The 15,965-nt window shown below is 36.6% G+C and overlaps 1 protein-coding gene across 7 annotated transcripts in view; it reads right to left on the reverse strand.

Annotated features, from left to right (window-relative positions):
* The window catches only part of NAV3 (neuron navigator 3), a 414,503-nt gene that overhangs the window by 18,205 nt on the left and 380,333 nt on the right, over positions 1-15,965 (reverse strand). For all 7 annotated transcript variants that reach the window (XM_056340408.1, XM_056340406.1, XM_056340405.1 and 4 more), the window contains 5 exons: positions 11,301-11,384; positions 9,568-9,679; positions 8,168-8,289; positions 6,217-6,389; positions 2,309-2,462 (listed from right to left, as the gene is read on the reverse strand). In XM_056340408.1, the coding sequence (XP_056196383.1) occupies positions 2,309-2,462; positions 6,217-6,389; positions 8,168-8,289; positions 9,568-9,679; positions 11,301-11,384 (645 nt within the window). The remainder of the gene's footprint in view (positions 1-2,308; positions 2,463-6,216; positions 6,390-8,167; positions 8,290-9,567; positions 9,680-11,300; positions 11,385-15,965) is intronic.

Raw genomic sequence — 15,965 nt, forward strand, 5'->3', positions numbered from 1 at the left:
TGGCCAGCAAACCCTCTTTGATGAAAACATACAGTGACAGATGAATCACAGCAACTAGGAATTTTTTTTAGCTAAATCCTCTGTGGTGCCAAGTGATTATTGAATGTACAATAATAAAATGAAAACAGCCTGAGAACAGCCTGGTACCAGCTAAATCTAGCTTTCAGTCGCTTCACGAAGCACAGTACAAAGCAACTGCTTATTCTTGCAGACCGTTTTGCACATCAAATTTAATTCCACATTTGCTAACACCCTGCTAAAAGTCATATTCTTTTATGAAGGCTGTACGGCTACATTATACAAGTAAAAACGTAAGGGATAGCATCACAAACCCCCTCTGCAACAGCTACAAAAAGATTAGATAACAAAGGAAAAGGTGAGGAGATAGCAAAAGGGAAGGGACAAACCAGCAAAACAGTGACAGGAAGTAATAGATGAATGCACAAGTTTAGCCTGGAGTTTAAATTAGGAACTATGGTGAAATGAGTCATGCAATCTTCATACCCTCTGCAATTTATGCTGATTAATTACACAACACTTAGCAGTCTTCCATTCAGCTGAATGGAAGTTAGATTTTTAAGGTGCTTTGAATACACACAGTATTCATATATAATTCCCACCAATCCTGCTTTTTCCCCTTACCAATCCTCTTAAGTTCTCCAAAACATCATAGAGTTTGGCAGCTCCAAGGTGGCTGCCTGTCCTTCTGGGAAAAGTTCAGAAGTGTTGATTACCAGTGACAGCATCTGAACTAGTTGCCTCTGCCCAGCTTTGGTCAAATTCAAGCTGTGACTACAGCAGTTTCCTCTCTCTGGGGAGTTCACCTGCTTTAGGCACTCATATCCCAGTGTAAAACCATAATTGGTTGATCAGCCTTCACGTCCTGTTCTCTGACATTGCAATTAACTATTCTATCCCTTACAGTTAGTAAAAATTTTAGTGGCTTCAGATCAAATGTTTTACCCATGTCTAGGCAATTGAAACCCATATTTGCAGACCAGTTCTTGAATATCCTTCCCCCTGACTGAAGTTCAGCCAAATATCCCATAGCAATGTTGGCACCTAGTGGTGTAAGCACCTGGGATGACGGTAGGTACCATAGATGTTCAAAGGTGTGGCTGAGACTGCTACAGACATGGTATAAACAAAGAGGTCTAGGAAGGACAGCAAACACAACAAATCTAGTAGTTATGAAATCAGCCACTGTGGACACCTATACAAAAGTGTGTACAGGTGCACCCGACCTAAGCACACAGCACAGAGCAATTCAGCTGACAAGCCACTGGGGCTGGATTCAGCTGTGTAAATGTGGGTTTCCAGTGTCATTGTAAACATGGTCTTGCATGGTAGAATGCTAAAGCTCCAACAACCCAATTTCAACCTCTATACCTATCTTAGGATCATTTTAGGATAGCTCTCTAGGCCCCATTATCGCAGGTCTAAACCTCAACTGACAACAACAAGAGTTTATCACCTAGCTCATACCTAGACATCTATATGCAGCTGTTCTAGTCTCAAACAGCATCCCCACCCCATGGTCTTGATTGTGTTTCCCAAATACAGGTTTATAGTGCCTTCAGGGGTGTTCTAGGTATCTCACCTGTCATTCCAGAAGGGTCCAGATCTACTGAAGGACCTATCTCATACTGTATGGATGTTGTAGAAGATACTTTTGGTCACCCAATGTGACACTAGACCCTTCTATATGGACAACAGAGCTGAGTCCCATAAAGCTCTGTGCTCCACTGATGAACACTGTCATTCTTTCTGCACCTTTTCACCCTCATGACAGGGAAAGTCTTCTGATGAAAAATGCATTGGGGAAGGATTTGGAGCAGTGTCACAAAATAAGGTAGTGAAATTTTAGTGATTCTGGGTACAATAATTCAGTTCTGGTTTACATTCTTTGCCTCAGCAAGCCATGGCTGGGTTAGTATGAGAGAGTATGCACATGCACCCCTAGCCCCCACACAGCCCAAGGATTTAAAGCTCTGTAGAAATCACTTCTTGATCTGCTTGCCCGTCATGTTGCTTTCCTCAGTCCTAGGCTTTAGATAACAAATATCCTTTGGGCAGGGATTATGTCTTCTTCTATATCTCTTAAACACATTTTAGCTATTAATATAATTGCTAAGAATATCATAATTGTAAGGTGAACACTTATCATACCCATACTTTGGAAGTACTGTCAATCTAGCAATTTACTTTATATTGACAGTTTTTTTGGTACTTGAAACAAAGTACTGGGAAAGGAAATACACAAGGCATACCCGTGCACCCTTGTCATCACTTACGCTACTGCACTGACCTGCATGCGATTCATGGCTTCCCGAATCTGATCCAGGTGGTGTGCAGAGCTGAGGGCTTCCAGACGGATGTCTGTCAATTTTAGCTCTTTCTCCCTCAGCTCGCTCTTTAGCTGAAGAATAATTTCAGCCTCTGCCTCTGTGCACTCACAGATCCTAAAGAGGAGCAGGAAACAGGAAGGAGATTAAAGGCAGGTTCTTCCCCCAAAGCACTGTCATTATTAAATATCAAAGTACAGAAAATGCTTGCTGCTGGTGAAACCTATGAGTAAAGAAAGAATCTTATGAAATAAACATGAAAAGGTTCAAATTGCAAATTAAAAAAGGAAAAAAGCCCTCTCCAGGTGAAATGATCAGCTTGTTTTATACCTTTTTTGTTTAGTTAGACAGTCCACTATGGTGAAAAAAAGTTGTTAAGAACTTTTCAGAAATCTTTTTTTTTGAATGTGTATCAGCCATTGGTTTTGATTCAATTTTATATCTGTGTCATTTCTTTGGTGCAAAGGTCATGATTTCCCCAAGTAGCAACAGTCAGAACTGAAGTATGCTGATAAAACTGAATTAATGATATTTACTATCTGTTAGGCATCAAGAGTTTTCTGTGTTTGAACAGTACACAAAGAAACAGTACACATTGCCTGCATGATCTAGAAGATTTTTATCTGTAATGGTTTTAATTTGTGATGGTGGACTTTTTGCCTACAGTTTGTCATTTGGTACTGTATGGTATCTGAAATCATGCTGGTTGGTTTGGTTTCTTTTTTATCTTAAAGACTGGATTACAAGTAATCACCATGTGATTATTTTTCATGAACATTAATTTTAAGGGAAGGAAAACTGTTATATTGTAAGAAAAGATGAAAACATGACTGGCCCAGGGACACACAACTGTCCCGTTCTCATATCAGACTGATTTGCCTCTCTGTCATCATTAGACCCAGACCTGTTGCATAACAGAAGCAGTAGAAAATAAAGCACTGAATTTTGGCTATGTTGTTACACTAAGCAAGATATTCAGTCAATTCACTAGATGTTATTTCTTCTTTATTACTGTCACTATAAATAGTTAATATCTGCAGAGCAATTTAACAGAGCAATATTTTATAATAATAATAAGTAGTATTATTGTGATTATTACTACTAATATACAAACAAGAAACAGATGTCAAATTTTCAATTGCCAGAATGCATGCAAATGCATTTTGGGAAAGAAAATGCAGCACTCTTCAGGTCAGCAGTTGGGTATACAACTCCATGCCCCACACTCAGTTTTACCGGGATCTATGCTTGTAGACCATGTGACCGTTTTGCCTTTTCTTTGGTGCCCAGACTAGAGATGACCTGCATACACACGTATTTGACAGATGCAATTGGAAGAAAGTAAAGGTAATGATTTAGAACATGAGACTCAGGTCAAGAAAATATAAAAAGAAAGCATAAGCAAAGGGAAGATGAAGAAGTTTATGGCAAATAAAAAATTATGGCAAATTGAAGAAGGAAAATAATGAATATCATTTACAACATGCACAAATATTTTAAATGTGTTAAATGTGAGTAGAAATGAATAAAGGCATGTACTAGGATTTTTTTTCCAAATACCATGATACAGTTCTTGGTTTGATGTGCCCATACCTGTGCTAACCAACTAAGAAATTACATTTTATTTACAAGCATATATTATCTTATGCAACAATTTGGACAACTGAGAAGTCACGTTATCTATTGGTTGGCCATTTTCTTTTTGGCTTTTTTGCCGTGCATCTTCAGAAGGGATGGACAAAAAGATCTTGGCAAGCTGGTTTTAAAGAAGATAAAAATGAAGCAGGGAGCTGGGCTATGGCTCGGGAAGAAGCAGGAAAAAGCTGTCTGGACTGTTAAGATAAGCAGAATGGAAGAAGAAAGTAGGAACTGAATTTTCTTTTGTGGATTCCAGAGCTCTTCCACACTCAGCTTCTACAACTGTAAAATTATATAAGAAGATGAGGCTTCATCAAAAGGAAGAAAACCAAAAAGATGTTAGCATTTCTGAGCAGTCACCAAAAGAAGCTCAGAAGCCTGATCAGACTTCTGACAAAGGTTCAAAGTCTTTAGAAAAAAAGAGTTTTACTTTTTCTTTCTTGTTACAATCTCAGGATTTTTAAATCAATAGATTGCTTTGGGTAGGAATAAGTAATGATCTTTGAACAGAGGCTGCTGACAGTTATAGAAAATCTTGAAGGTGATATGTACAAATTATGCAATGGAAAACCAAGTTTTCCAAAGAAAGTAACATTAACTGTGTAACAGATAAAGAAATTAATCTAAGTAAATATATTTTATCTGATCTCTCTGTGGAAGGGATCTATGTTAATCCTGTGTAGAAAGGTCACAATAATAAAAAGAATTTAATAATGTGATTCACTTACGTGAAAGATCAGTGTTTAAAAATGTTATGGAGGATGAAACAGAAGGCTGTGAACTGGATAGAATTTAGGAAGTTAAGGTTCAGAGACCAAATAGCCATGGGAAGAGCTTGGGGTGAAACACTAGATATGTAGTTTGGCCTTTGATAAATTCTGGGAACACCAGTACATTAAGTCAAAGAGACAGAGAAAGACCAGGATTGGTGGAAAGGGAACAGGATAAGGTTGAGAACAGATCTGTGTATCATGAGTAAATTAATTTTGTAGCATGAAAGTGTTTTGTTTAAGTTCAAGCACTTTCTGTTAAGACTTTTACTAGTGATTTTTAAGATGGTAATAAATCAGACTCCACAGTCCCAAATATGTAGAAGTCCTCCTCCCAAAACACACATACACCTGAAACCATAAAAATGTGAGCTTCCTATAGAAAAACCCAACAAAACTAGAGATCTAGATGAGTTATTCTTCACTGGTCTGTAGAGAATGTGAGGAAAGAAAAACATTTATTGTGGAGGTCTTCCTTTTGTGGGAATATTTGATATCAAACCCCTAAACCTAGTATGTAAAAATCACTAAAGTCTATAAAAAGTTAATCATAAAAGGCACCTAACCTAATGCAGGGGAATTCTATTTGAAACCTCAGTAATCAGTCATGAGATCAGAATTTCCCAGGTGCTTTAAGGAAGAGTACTTGTGACCTGATTATTCTCAATTAGGACAAGGAAAGGAGGGCTGGCATCAGTAGTACATATTTGTTGGCTCAAAGAGGATGATTTCCCCAAACTTTCCCCAAACTGGAAAAAGCTATGAGTTTAGCAGAATGAAAAAAAAAAAAAAAAAAAAAAAAGGTACAAAAATATGAATGGGAGCTGGGAAGTCTGTGAGAAAAATACACTAAACATCAAAAAAATAATGAAGAATTGGGACAGCTTTTGACTGATCACTTGTTCTCAGTCCTGAAACCTTAAGGATGGTGATCTGAATAAAAAGTGAAAGTAAAAATCCTGCAAAATAGTCCAAGCTGATAAAAGAAGTACTGTAAAAATTATATCAATTAGTAGCTACATAATAGATAAAGTAATAATACAAGGGATGAATATCTTGTAAAAATTCATAGCTACCTGGAAAATAAAATTACATTTTCAGTATGTCATGAAGAAAGGAAAAGTATAGTATTTGGCCTTCACTAAGTGGATATGATAAAGCTGTTAATGATGCAGGGGGAGCTCAACATAAGTTTTTGAACATGCATTTGGAAAGAGGTTTGTACTGCTAGATGATTTTGGGTAAAGGCTGTGAAAGGAGGAATGAACTAAGAAAAAGCTGCTGGAAAAGCAGTGTGCAAACAGAGTGAAGCTCACGAGAAATCTGGCAAATGGATGGAGCATGAGATTAAAAGATCACGGCTGTTGGCAGTGGTTTCTGAACTGCAAATGGCCACATTTGAGGAAGACTCTTTCACAGTCCATCCCATTTGGGAAGAAATGTTTGCCAAGAGAGAGACTTACGCAGACGCTGACTGTGATGGTTTCATGGATGTTGCCCCACATTCTCCTGAGCTGTGGGGCAATTTAGGTGATGAAGGAAGAGAGGAGTCTGTCAGCTCTTCTATGTCTGAATGTGAGGAAGGAGGCTTGGTGGACTTCTTCTTTCCAAAGGCCTGTTTGAAAGAGCTTCTTAGCTGGAAAACAAACATAGAGCAACATTATTTTCCTCATCACGGCAATTTGTGTGCAGCTCATGTTTCGAAGAGTTAGTTTGCAGATGCCATCCTAGCCACTGCCTGAGGTCAGTATACAGAAGCAAGGTATTAACATATGCAACACAGTATCTCTAAAAACATGATACAGTGCTTTGTTTTGACTTTATTAATCCAGCGCAACGCAAACATAATGCTATGGAAAAAGTGCAGGATCGAGTGGTACAGCTATGGGAGAGGGGGTGCTCATTTAAAACCATTAAGCCCCAGCGGAATCCCATTCCCATGGCATTCCCTTCAAGGGCTGGCTTTAAATAACCACTTTGCATCTATGTACAGGCAGAACCTGCTGTTACTACATGCTGAAATCAAATGACAAGTCCAATTTATTGGGTTTGCCAATTTACTTTCCCTGGTAAAAATTTGAATGGCCAAACTATGTAAATGCTATGGTTTGGATCACAAGCGAGAGGACTGAAGCTGGGTCATGAGGCTTGCTTTGTTGTACTGCTGAGAAGAATGTTAGCTGAAAGGTATATACTGTTTGCTGCAGTTTCCTTTAGAGCAGTAAGATCTCTGAAAGTACAAGCATTGCCTTTTCCCTCTAGAAGCTCTTACCCAGTATTGAAAAGGGACAGAATAGCCAAAGAGCCATTTATTTCAGGAGCCAAGATGACAACAATTTTGTCTGCAGTGAATTTTAACTAGCCCATTTATTGATACCTTTGTCTAATTACAGAAGTTGTTCATCTTAGAAAAATGTTGTGGGTTTTTGGTTTTATTTTCAGAAAGTTATTCTGATTAAAATTGTATAGAACTCAATGGCAAACTTGTTCCTCTATAAAAAATGAGGTATTCAAACATTATTTTCATGATATAATTGGAGAACGGGGAGTGTGACCACGGATCAGAGAAACATTATTTAAGTTCTTTCCAGCTCATGATATCTAAAAAGAAAGAAATGGATTTTGGCTACACTCCCCCTTTCTGTAGTCTAAACTTTGAGATTAAAATGAATAGAGACAAACTGAGAAGACATACAGGATAATCTGTTTTTAGAAGGTATAAAAGCCTACTGCCAAAATAAATAGCAATCATGCCACGATAGGGTTCTTTATAGATGCATGCCAAATTTTCCATGGTTTATATTCACCTCACTTCCTCTAGAGTTCACCTTGCAGAAACATGAAAGAGTGTGGAATTACAAATCAAGGGAATGAAGGCTGATCAGTATTTTAAAACAAATGTTTACGCAGGTAATATTTTTAAAACAACAAAAACATATTTTCTGATTATTTACTGAAAGTATTTGATTAAACCCTTTAGGACTACGTGGTATTTGTGTGTTCCAGCTGAGAAGCATCTTAATTTCTTTAAATACTCTACTACTTTTACATGAGAGTTCTTAACAGTTTTGAAGTCCCTTCATAGCTGGGTAACATATCTGAGTCAAGCCTTTGAATCAAACTATGACTGAAGAAAAATCAAACAGGGTTTTAATGTGGCCCAGAGATAGTTTTGGTCACAACAGCTATTGTATTTTTTTTTTTTTTAATTATCTTGGCTTATACAAATAATTCCCCACTGATATTCAACAATTCTTAGTTTGCTGGTAGTGTCACAGTATTGATACATGAGAATTGCTTCATATCCATCTGGCCCCACAAGAATATTGTAGATTAAATGGACAGTTGTGCTACTCAGGCACTAGGAAATTACTTAATAGCTAAAAATTAGGTTTAAACCTGCTGAGTACTTACCCAGTTTTTCTTTTTCTTTTTCTTGGAATCAGCGTCATTACCACTGCCAATGCTTGAATGGCTTGTAGCACTGTTGATGCTGGAAACACTTTCTGAAGAATGTTGCCGCCTTATACGTAAATCTAAAGAAAAGAAATTACCATGAAATCCATCTGTCTCTGTTTCAATATAATAATCATTCTTGTATTTATGTGGCATCTTCCTCCTCAAAGGGAGCCTAAATGAACATAAATGGCACTGATGTTTGCAGTGGCTTGGACTCAAGCTATTGCAGTCTTTGAGAAACCACATGGGGGTCAGTGGGGATACAAATAGGCCAACAGTTAGGAGCTTCTCCAAACCGGGGTCTTTTGGGCATGAAGGCAATGACCCTGCACAGCAATCTGTGCGGTTTCTGTTACAGGTGGATTGATTACTTGACTTGTTACTATCACATATACCACAGTTATTTTTGTCAGTATAGGCGCTACTTGACTTGTAGCAGGCCTAATCAGTGTGCAGATGCTAACTTCTAATATACCATGATGGAAGTAAGCAGGCAGGAGTTCATTAAAAATGAATGAAATGAAATAACAAAGTGGAAAATGTTAGAAATGGTTGGTGAAGCTTCTGAGTTTCAATTTCTTAAAAGTGTCTGATAATTATATCTTAATCACTGGAAAATATTCTTGCAGACCATACCTACTAATAACAAGGGGAATTACCTTTTAGATTATTTTTTACTTCCTAGAAATTAGTTTTGCTATACTCAAGTCATGCAATGAAATGACGTTAAAGAAAACATCTAAATAACATCTGAAAAACTGAATGCTGCCATTATTGTTTTTCTTCAATTAATTCCTTTGCTGTTGCTTATCAACAGGCACTTTTGAAGTATGTATTTATCATGTGATATCTGCCTAACTGCAATGACAAATTAATTCAGAATCTGGAATTTAAAATGCTTGTTTTCGGCACTGATTTAGCACCTTGTGAAAGAGCTGTTGTCAGTCCATCTCTTAACAATGAATACACCAACTTTCAGAGCAACAACTTACACTGGTTTTCCAAGATATAACCATGTTTCACCATTAGACTTCGCTAGCTTCTTGGGTGTACTTCAATACATAACTGCAGTGACAGGGTTAACTCTTGGCACCCAGCAATCAATTCCTAGCCACCCAGTTCTAAGAAGAAAAGGCTCCAGGAACTCTGGCAAACAGGAAGCTCATGCAATGTTTCCAGCTCTGGAAATACCACAAGTATGCCTATCATGCATTGCAGAATGTGCTTGACCTTGTTGTAAGTTCCCAAAATAACAGAAAAATAGTGACTTAGCTTTTCCGCTCCCTGCCTCGCCCCCCTTCCCCCCCCCCCCGGGGAGAAACTCTGCATTTATGTTAATAGTGACAAAACCATACCTTTGTGGGTATGATCGGGACCGTTCAAGGCTCCTTGAATAGCAGCTTGTGCAGCAGAATTCTGGGCTTTCAGCATTTCAATTGTTTCCCTTAGCTCTATAAGCTCAGATTCCTGTGGGAAGAGCAAAAGGAGCTCAAAGTATATGGCACAAGAACAATGTTTGCCTAAGCTAAAAAAAAAAAAGACAAGATAAAAGTGGTCAAACCAAAGTTCATGGGACTGCTTAACATAAGGGCAACAACTAAGTAGAAGACACATTTTCTCTGCAAAGTTATTAAACTCAGCTAATGTATTCTTTTGCATTTAATCTATTTAATATGATCATGCTATTTTTAAGGAGAATTAAATATACTTAATAAAGACTAATCTTAAAAGGGTCTAAATTGAATATTCATTATGAAGTTAAGAGAATCACAACAATTTTATTGCAAAAGACAATAAAACCACTTGAATTACATCCTTTCGTATGTAAGGCTACTGTTTAATGGATGAATCTCAACAAGAATTTGCATATTTTTCAAAAGATTTAACTTGCTAAATAATAATTCAATTAAAAAACCACCCTGTTTAATTGCAACTATCCTGCAAGTTGAAGTAAAATTAATCCACTTGAGTGCAGGAAGTTCTGTATTAGAATGCACAGCCAACTCTAATTAAAAAGTAGCTTTTATTACTGCTGCATTAAACCTGCTCTTCCAGCCTGTATTTATATAATGAGGATTAAAGGACTTTAACCTCAACAACAGAGAAAAGAAGGAAAAGAATATGTGCCAGATCTTTTGGGAAAGAAGCTTGGAGATGATCTGTTTAGATGTCACTGCTTAACCTCTTCCAGAAAGAAAACTTCCTGAGGGAAATTATATTGTAAAATAGTAAAAAGTTTTGATTTTAAGAAAAATCCATTGTGTTTTTTTGCTTAAGGTGAAAAAAAGCAAGCAATACAAATATTTTCTATCCAGTTCACAATGAGTCTCACTGCATTTAATCTGTTGGTGCTCAACCAGACTGTGAAATGTTATTTTTATAGACAGCTACACTAACTGCAGCGGTGACTAACAGCTCTCTGTTCCACAGTATCTTTCACAGTTTGGCTCAAAGAGGCCTTTCCACTTTACAGGAAACTGTTCAAAACGAATATGGGCAGAAAGCTGCAGAAGTTCAATCCTGAAGGTGCTAAGCAGTCTCTTAATCCTGAGCTTCGTACAAAGGCTCACATTAAATTTACTACCTATCAGGTTTAGATTTTTTTCCCCAATAGTCAAACCAGCACAGTGAAAATCAAAACTGTTTACTCATGATTAGGATACCTAACCTGCATTAACTCTCTGAACGGAGTAATTTTTCTCTGCTTAAAGTTCTTCCCTTCGCCTAATTCTATTATTCTGACACTGTGGCAGACTGGAATGAAGCACTCCAGCAGGTTATGATCAGTCTTTGTTACAGGATCTTTCAGTATGGATTAAACCTAGAGTCACATATGTTTTAATTAAAATCTGGAAATGAAAGATTTTATCTACAAACTGTTCAATGATATTGTCTGCATAAACCTGATGCTGCACAGTTTAATTCTCCTGGAGCTTTATGAAGATTTGATCACAACGACCATTAAAGAAAGATCAGTCTGTCTTATTGTTACAGCTGTCCCTGTTCCCTTTCAGTGTTTTTTAAACAAAACTCTAATATAATCTGCTGACTGTTTTCTACATTAAAGCATCTGCATTGGTAAATGTACCTTTTGTTCAGCTGTCATTGTTAGACTTTGCAATCGGCCGGTCATATTTCCCAAGCTTTTTTCGAAAGCTGCTACTAGATGAGCCTGTGAAAGAAACAGAACACAACACTCGTCATGACAATGGGAGAATTTTCCCAGATCTATTTTGTTTTTTAAAATATTTTTTCCCTTCCATGTTCATCTTCTCCAGCTCTTTTCTAGTAGTTTTAAACTCAGACTGAGCTAACTTGGATAACTGAAGCAGCCAAGTGAGCCCAGTGTTCCTCTGGCTTCTTTAGCCCCCTAAGAGATTAGCTCAGGTATCTCTGCCTGGAAATGAATTATGGATTTAATGCCCTGCTTTTGGTTTACTGATATATTGGCCAACAGAAATCTGCTCCCAAATGGAACTCCAGGAACAATTATTTTCAATTACTGAACAGGATTCAAGTACTTTATCTTAAAAGGTAAGTTTTAACCTCACAAATAAAATACTTCAGAGGAATCCTGAGACTCAAATAAAAAACATCACAGTTTTATAAAAGGTCATTACTTAGTCTATTCATCTTGTATTGATTATATATGTATATGTTGTGTGTATAAAAGTAATAAAAATATATAAAGTATAAATATAGTATGTATACAGGTGTGCAAACATATATAAAAGATAATCTTGAAAACTTGAAGTCTTACTTCTGAAAAGGAAAAACAATAAAGTTGAAACTGATTAAAAGATCATAAAAATTAAAGCTTCATTTTATTTTCTAACAACATTCACCCTATACACCACGCAAGCAACATTTATTCAAACAATGCATCAACTCTTCATTGGTTTTAACTGACACGGAGCTTTGTAGGCAAAGAAGGGCGAGGAGCATAAAGAAAACAAGCTAAGCCAGTTTGCACAACGAAGGGAAAGTAAGAATTTATTTTTTATGAAATTTCATAAAATTATATCCACTCCTCTCACACCACCAAACAGTAAAAGCAGAAGGAAATATTTATTTTCTCTTTACCATCTCAAAAGTGGTAATAGGCAAAGCTTTCAAACACAGGCACTACAACACACTTGGAAATATATCTCACAAACAACATAAAAATATGCACAAATGGATTAACTGAGCTTCCTCACCAAGAAAATTTATTTTTTATTGTAGCAGTACAGGCACACTAAATGCCTGGCAAATTTTCCAGTTACAGATTTGCATGCTTGTACAAGCATAAGTGAAATTGTTGAAATGTATGTTGTTGTACTGAATCTGAGGTATAATCAGAAAAAGACATAGTCCAAAAAGGATTCTGCTATACACTTTAGGAGAAGGAAAAGAGCTTCTTGCCACCTTGCTATGTATACTATTTCTCAAACATAAAAAAGGTTATCACATATATATAATAGTGGCCCGCTTCTGTGTCTCCACTTCAGAGCTGTTACACTGTTGAGCAGCTTTTGTGTTTTCTAAACCATTTTAGATTGCTATAAACGTTTCATTATCTTGTAAACTCCTTATTTTTTACTTATTAAACTTACTACAGGTTTACTCCTTATAGATTATATTATTAGTAAATAATTTATTTAATTACTTATGGGTATAGTGGTCAATATGCCTGCTTTCTGCATCTACAGGGATATCTTAGGGATAATTCTTTTGGTAAAAGAACGTACGCCAGGGAGTAACTTTTGATAAACATGAGACTAGATACATAAGCAATTTCTTAAGGATTAATTAGTAATTGTGGATATCCCTATTTTAACATTTTTAACTTAGGCTATATTCTTGAAGTTACAATTTTAAATAAAGTGTACCTGGAATATGTGTCAAATGCACCTTTGAAACGTGTTCATTGATGTGAAATTATTCTAGCTTGTTCAGAAAATACAGCCTTTGGTTGTTGTCACTACTCTAGTCCTCTGAGAAGACAAATGTAACTAGCTTTAAACTCCCTTTTACACTCTGATAATTAGGTACATATTAATAATTTCCAGACTAATTTATAGCATTTTAATTCCAAAGATGATGACCACTGACCCAGAACACAATCAGAGACAAAGTAGATGCACTACCACAGAGTTATAGCCAAATATCTCCTCATTACAAGTGTTTAACAGGAAACTAATGGAGCTCGCTGTTCCCTGCCTCATAAAAAATTCTATGGCTTGGCTGATGGCCCGTGGTTCTGCTTTACCATGAGAATAACAATGGGGCCTGAGGGCTTGAAAAGAGGAATAATTTGCTTAATTATGCATTGCTTTTGTCCGTTTCTCACAATTAGACTGTGATAACCACAGTTATTTTGTACCTAACTATGCATATTTGTGCAAAGTTATTTTCCTGTTCCATAGCTACAACTTCAGCTTATATTGTACATGAATAAACCACGAGGAACTTACAGGAAAAATTAAGAAGTAAAAAAGCATCATTAAAAATGTCATGAAAGGTCACTAAAACCATTAAGCTAATGTCTGATAGTCTGTAGAGAAAGAGCCATGTCACAACTATGGATTCTTACTAAAATTTGGCCTGTGATAGAGTTCATTACCTTCTTGGAGTAGCACACTAAATTTTTTCCATTATAGATGTAATTGGATCAAAATGATGGAACCTTCCTAACTCATTTGAGGTGAAGACTATCAGGTCTTCATTTGCTAATAATAAAGAAATATAATTCAAAGGCCCATCAACTGAAAACTATTAAAGAAAACTCCTTCAATCACATAGTTCATTACTTTAAATGTTTATTACAACAGAATACTCTTCTATTAAATAGAAAGTATCAATTTAACATTCAGAGTAATAAACTGTGCTGTGGTGACTTTCCCCATGGTAGCAAATGTTTATTCAGCAGTCTAGGGAACTCCTACTTGTTGAAATCTTATGCAGATTTGTCCCAAAAGAAATACTATGTAATGAAATAAGAAGTTAGCTTGAAAAAAGCTAGATTACCAGTATATTTATATGTGTCTGTAAGTATGCATAAAACATATGTACATATATCTTCCCATTTAAGATGCATTTAAATAGTGAAATGCAAAATAATTCAGAAAAGAAAAACCATTGAAACAAATAGAAAGAAGTTACTGGGACTTTAATAATGTGCATTAGAAATTATAAATTCTAATTGGAAACTTCTTTTACACTTATAAATTTGGCAATTGGTTTTGATTGGATCAGTAATCCTCAGTTTCTGAGGGTTATTTACTTTATCCAAAAGGATCCATTCTTTGATTGTCATAAAAATATTTAGGAATAGAATTTTTTATAAAGTTACAGCTAATTCCTCACACCTCGGAAATCTCTGCATTAGATTCAGTAGCTTCATTCATGGCATACATCATTTGTATACTATAACAAATAGCCTGAATACTGCATGTGCTTTAGATAGCACTTATTCTAAAGTAAAATTATATCTTCACAACTGAATGCAGCATTTGTACTTGGACTTAGACTTACTGAAATTAGAGTTAAGTAACTGGGCATTACCAGAAGTATGCCTACACCAAAATATATCGATCCTTAACATGATATACACATTAGATACACAGATAATGTACAGCTCTTACTCTGTAGATCCATCAGATGCGGATTAATTTTGACTTCTATTAACATGTGAAATTCCCATTGGAAATAGTCAGAGATATATGCTCAGGGAATGATTTCAGTGCTAAAATGACGGATGTGATTTTAAACATTTCCTTCTTAGTAAATGATCCCAGCCAGAAAAACCCCAAATACATCAGCTCTTAGGTTTACATCCCATCCTGAACATGACACTGGCATATTCAAAGACTGTCTGCCGACACACTTTGAGATTTTACCTGTGGCGTTCAGGTTTATAAAACAAAGGTAAATAAATAAATTTCCTCCCACCTGACACGGCTGAATGAAAGGAGGTGTGAGAGGCCAGAAGGGATCGGGCTGACTGCAAGAAGCAACTGTACATCTGTTGACCTTTTCTGTTCGCCGCCTGCTATTATCTTGTTTGGCTGTAGGATAGTGGTTCAGAGCTGGCCAAACAAGAGCATTAGCCAGCGAACCCCCTCTGCTTTCTACTGGCATCCTGGGTCTACTACAGTTTGCAAGCATGCACCCTTCAGCTTTATACAGTACAAAGCACTGATCAAAGTCCCTCTGAACAGGCTGGGTTCAGGCTGCTCGCTGGAATTTGAGCCCTTGTCAGTCACATAGGAAGTCTTCTGGTTGGACACTTTCTGCACCGAAAACAGGCCCTTTCTTAATTAGTGTTGAGATTTGCCCTTCAGCAACATCAGAATAGGCACCAGGGAAAAGCTAGAATCTCAGGAAAAAAACTGTAAATTAAGCATCCAAACAACAGCTGGGCCCTGCTTGAATTTAATCATATGCAAGCAAAACACTTAGGGGTTAATCAAATGAAATAAACTGGTGAAATCAACCATAGTTCTTGAATCCAGCCAACAAAACCAGAATAATAAATGAAACCAAATAAGAAAAGTCTTCACGGAGGTTTTCAAAATGCCTAGGAAAATGATACAAATTCCAGCTGACAGATTTTGATATAAAATAATATATCAAGCAAAGGCTTGATGAAACAGTTCAAATTTCAGCCTGAAAGTCTTTTAATGACACCTGTTCTACTGTCCCCATCAGTCTTTTGTGGTGAAGCCAAGAAAGGCATGAATAGGGTTGAAATGAGATTAATAAGATGCTC

This window comes from Falco biarmicus, chromosome 5 (genome assembly GCF_023638135.1).
Source record: "Falco biarmicus isolate bFalBia1 chromosome 5, bFalBia1.pri, whole genome shotgun sequence".
Classification (NCBI taxonomy): domain Eukaryota; kingdom Metazoa; phylum Chordata; class Aves; order Falconiformes; family Falconidae; genus Falco; species Falco biarmicus.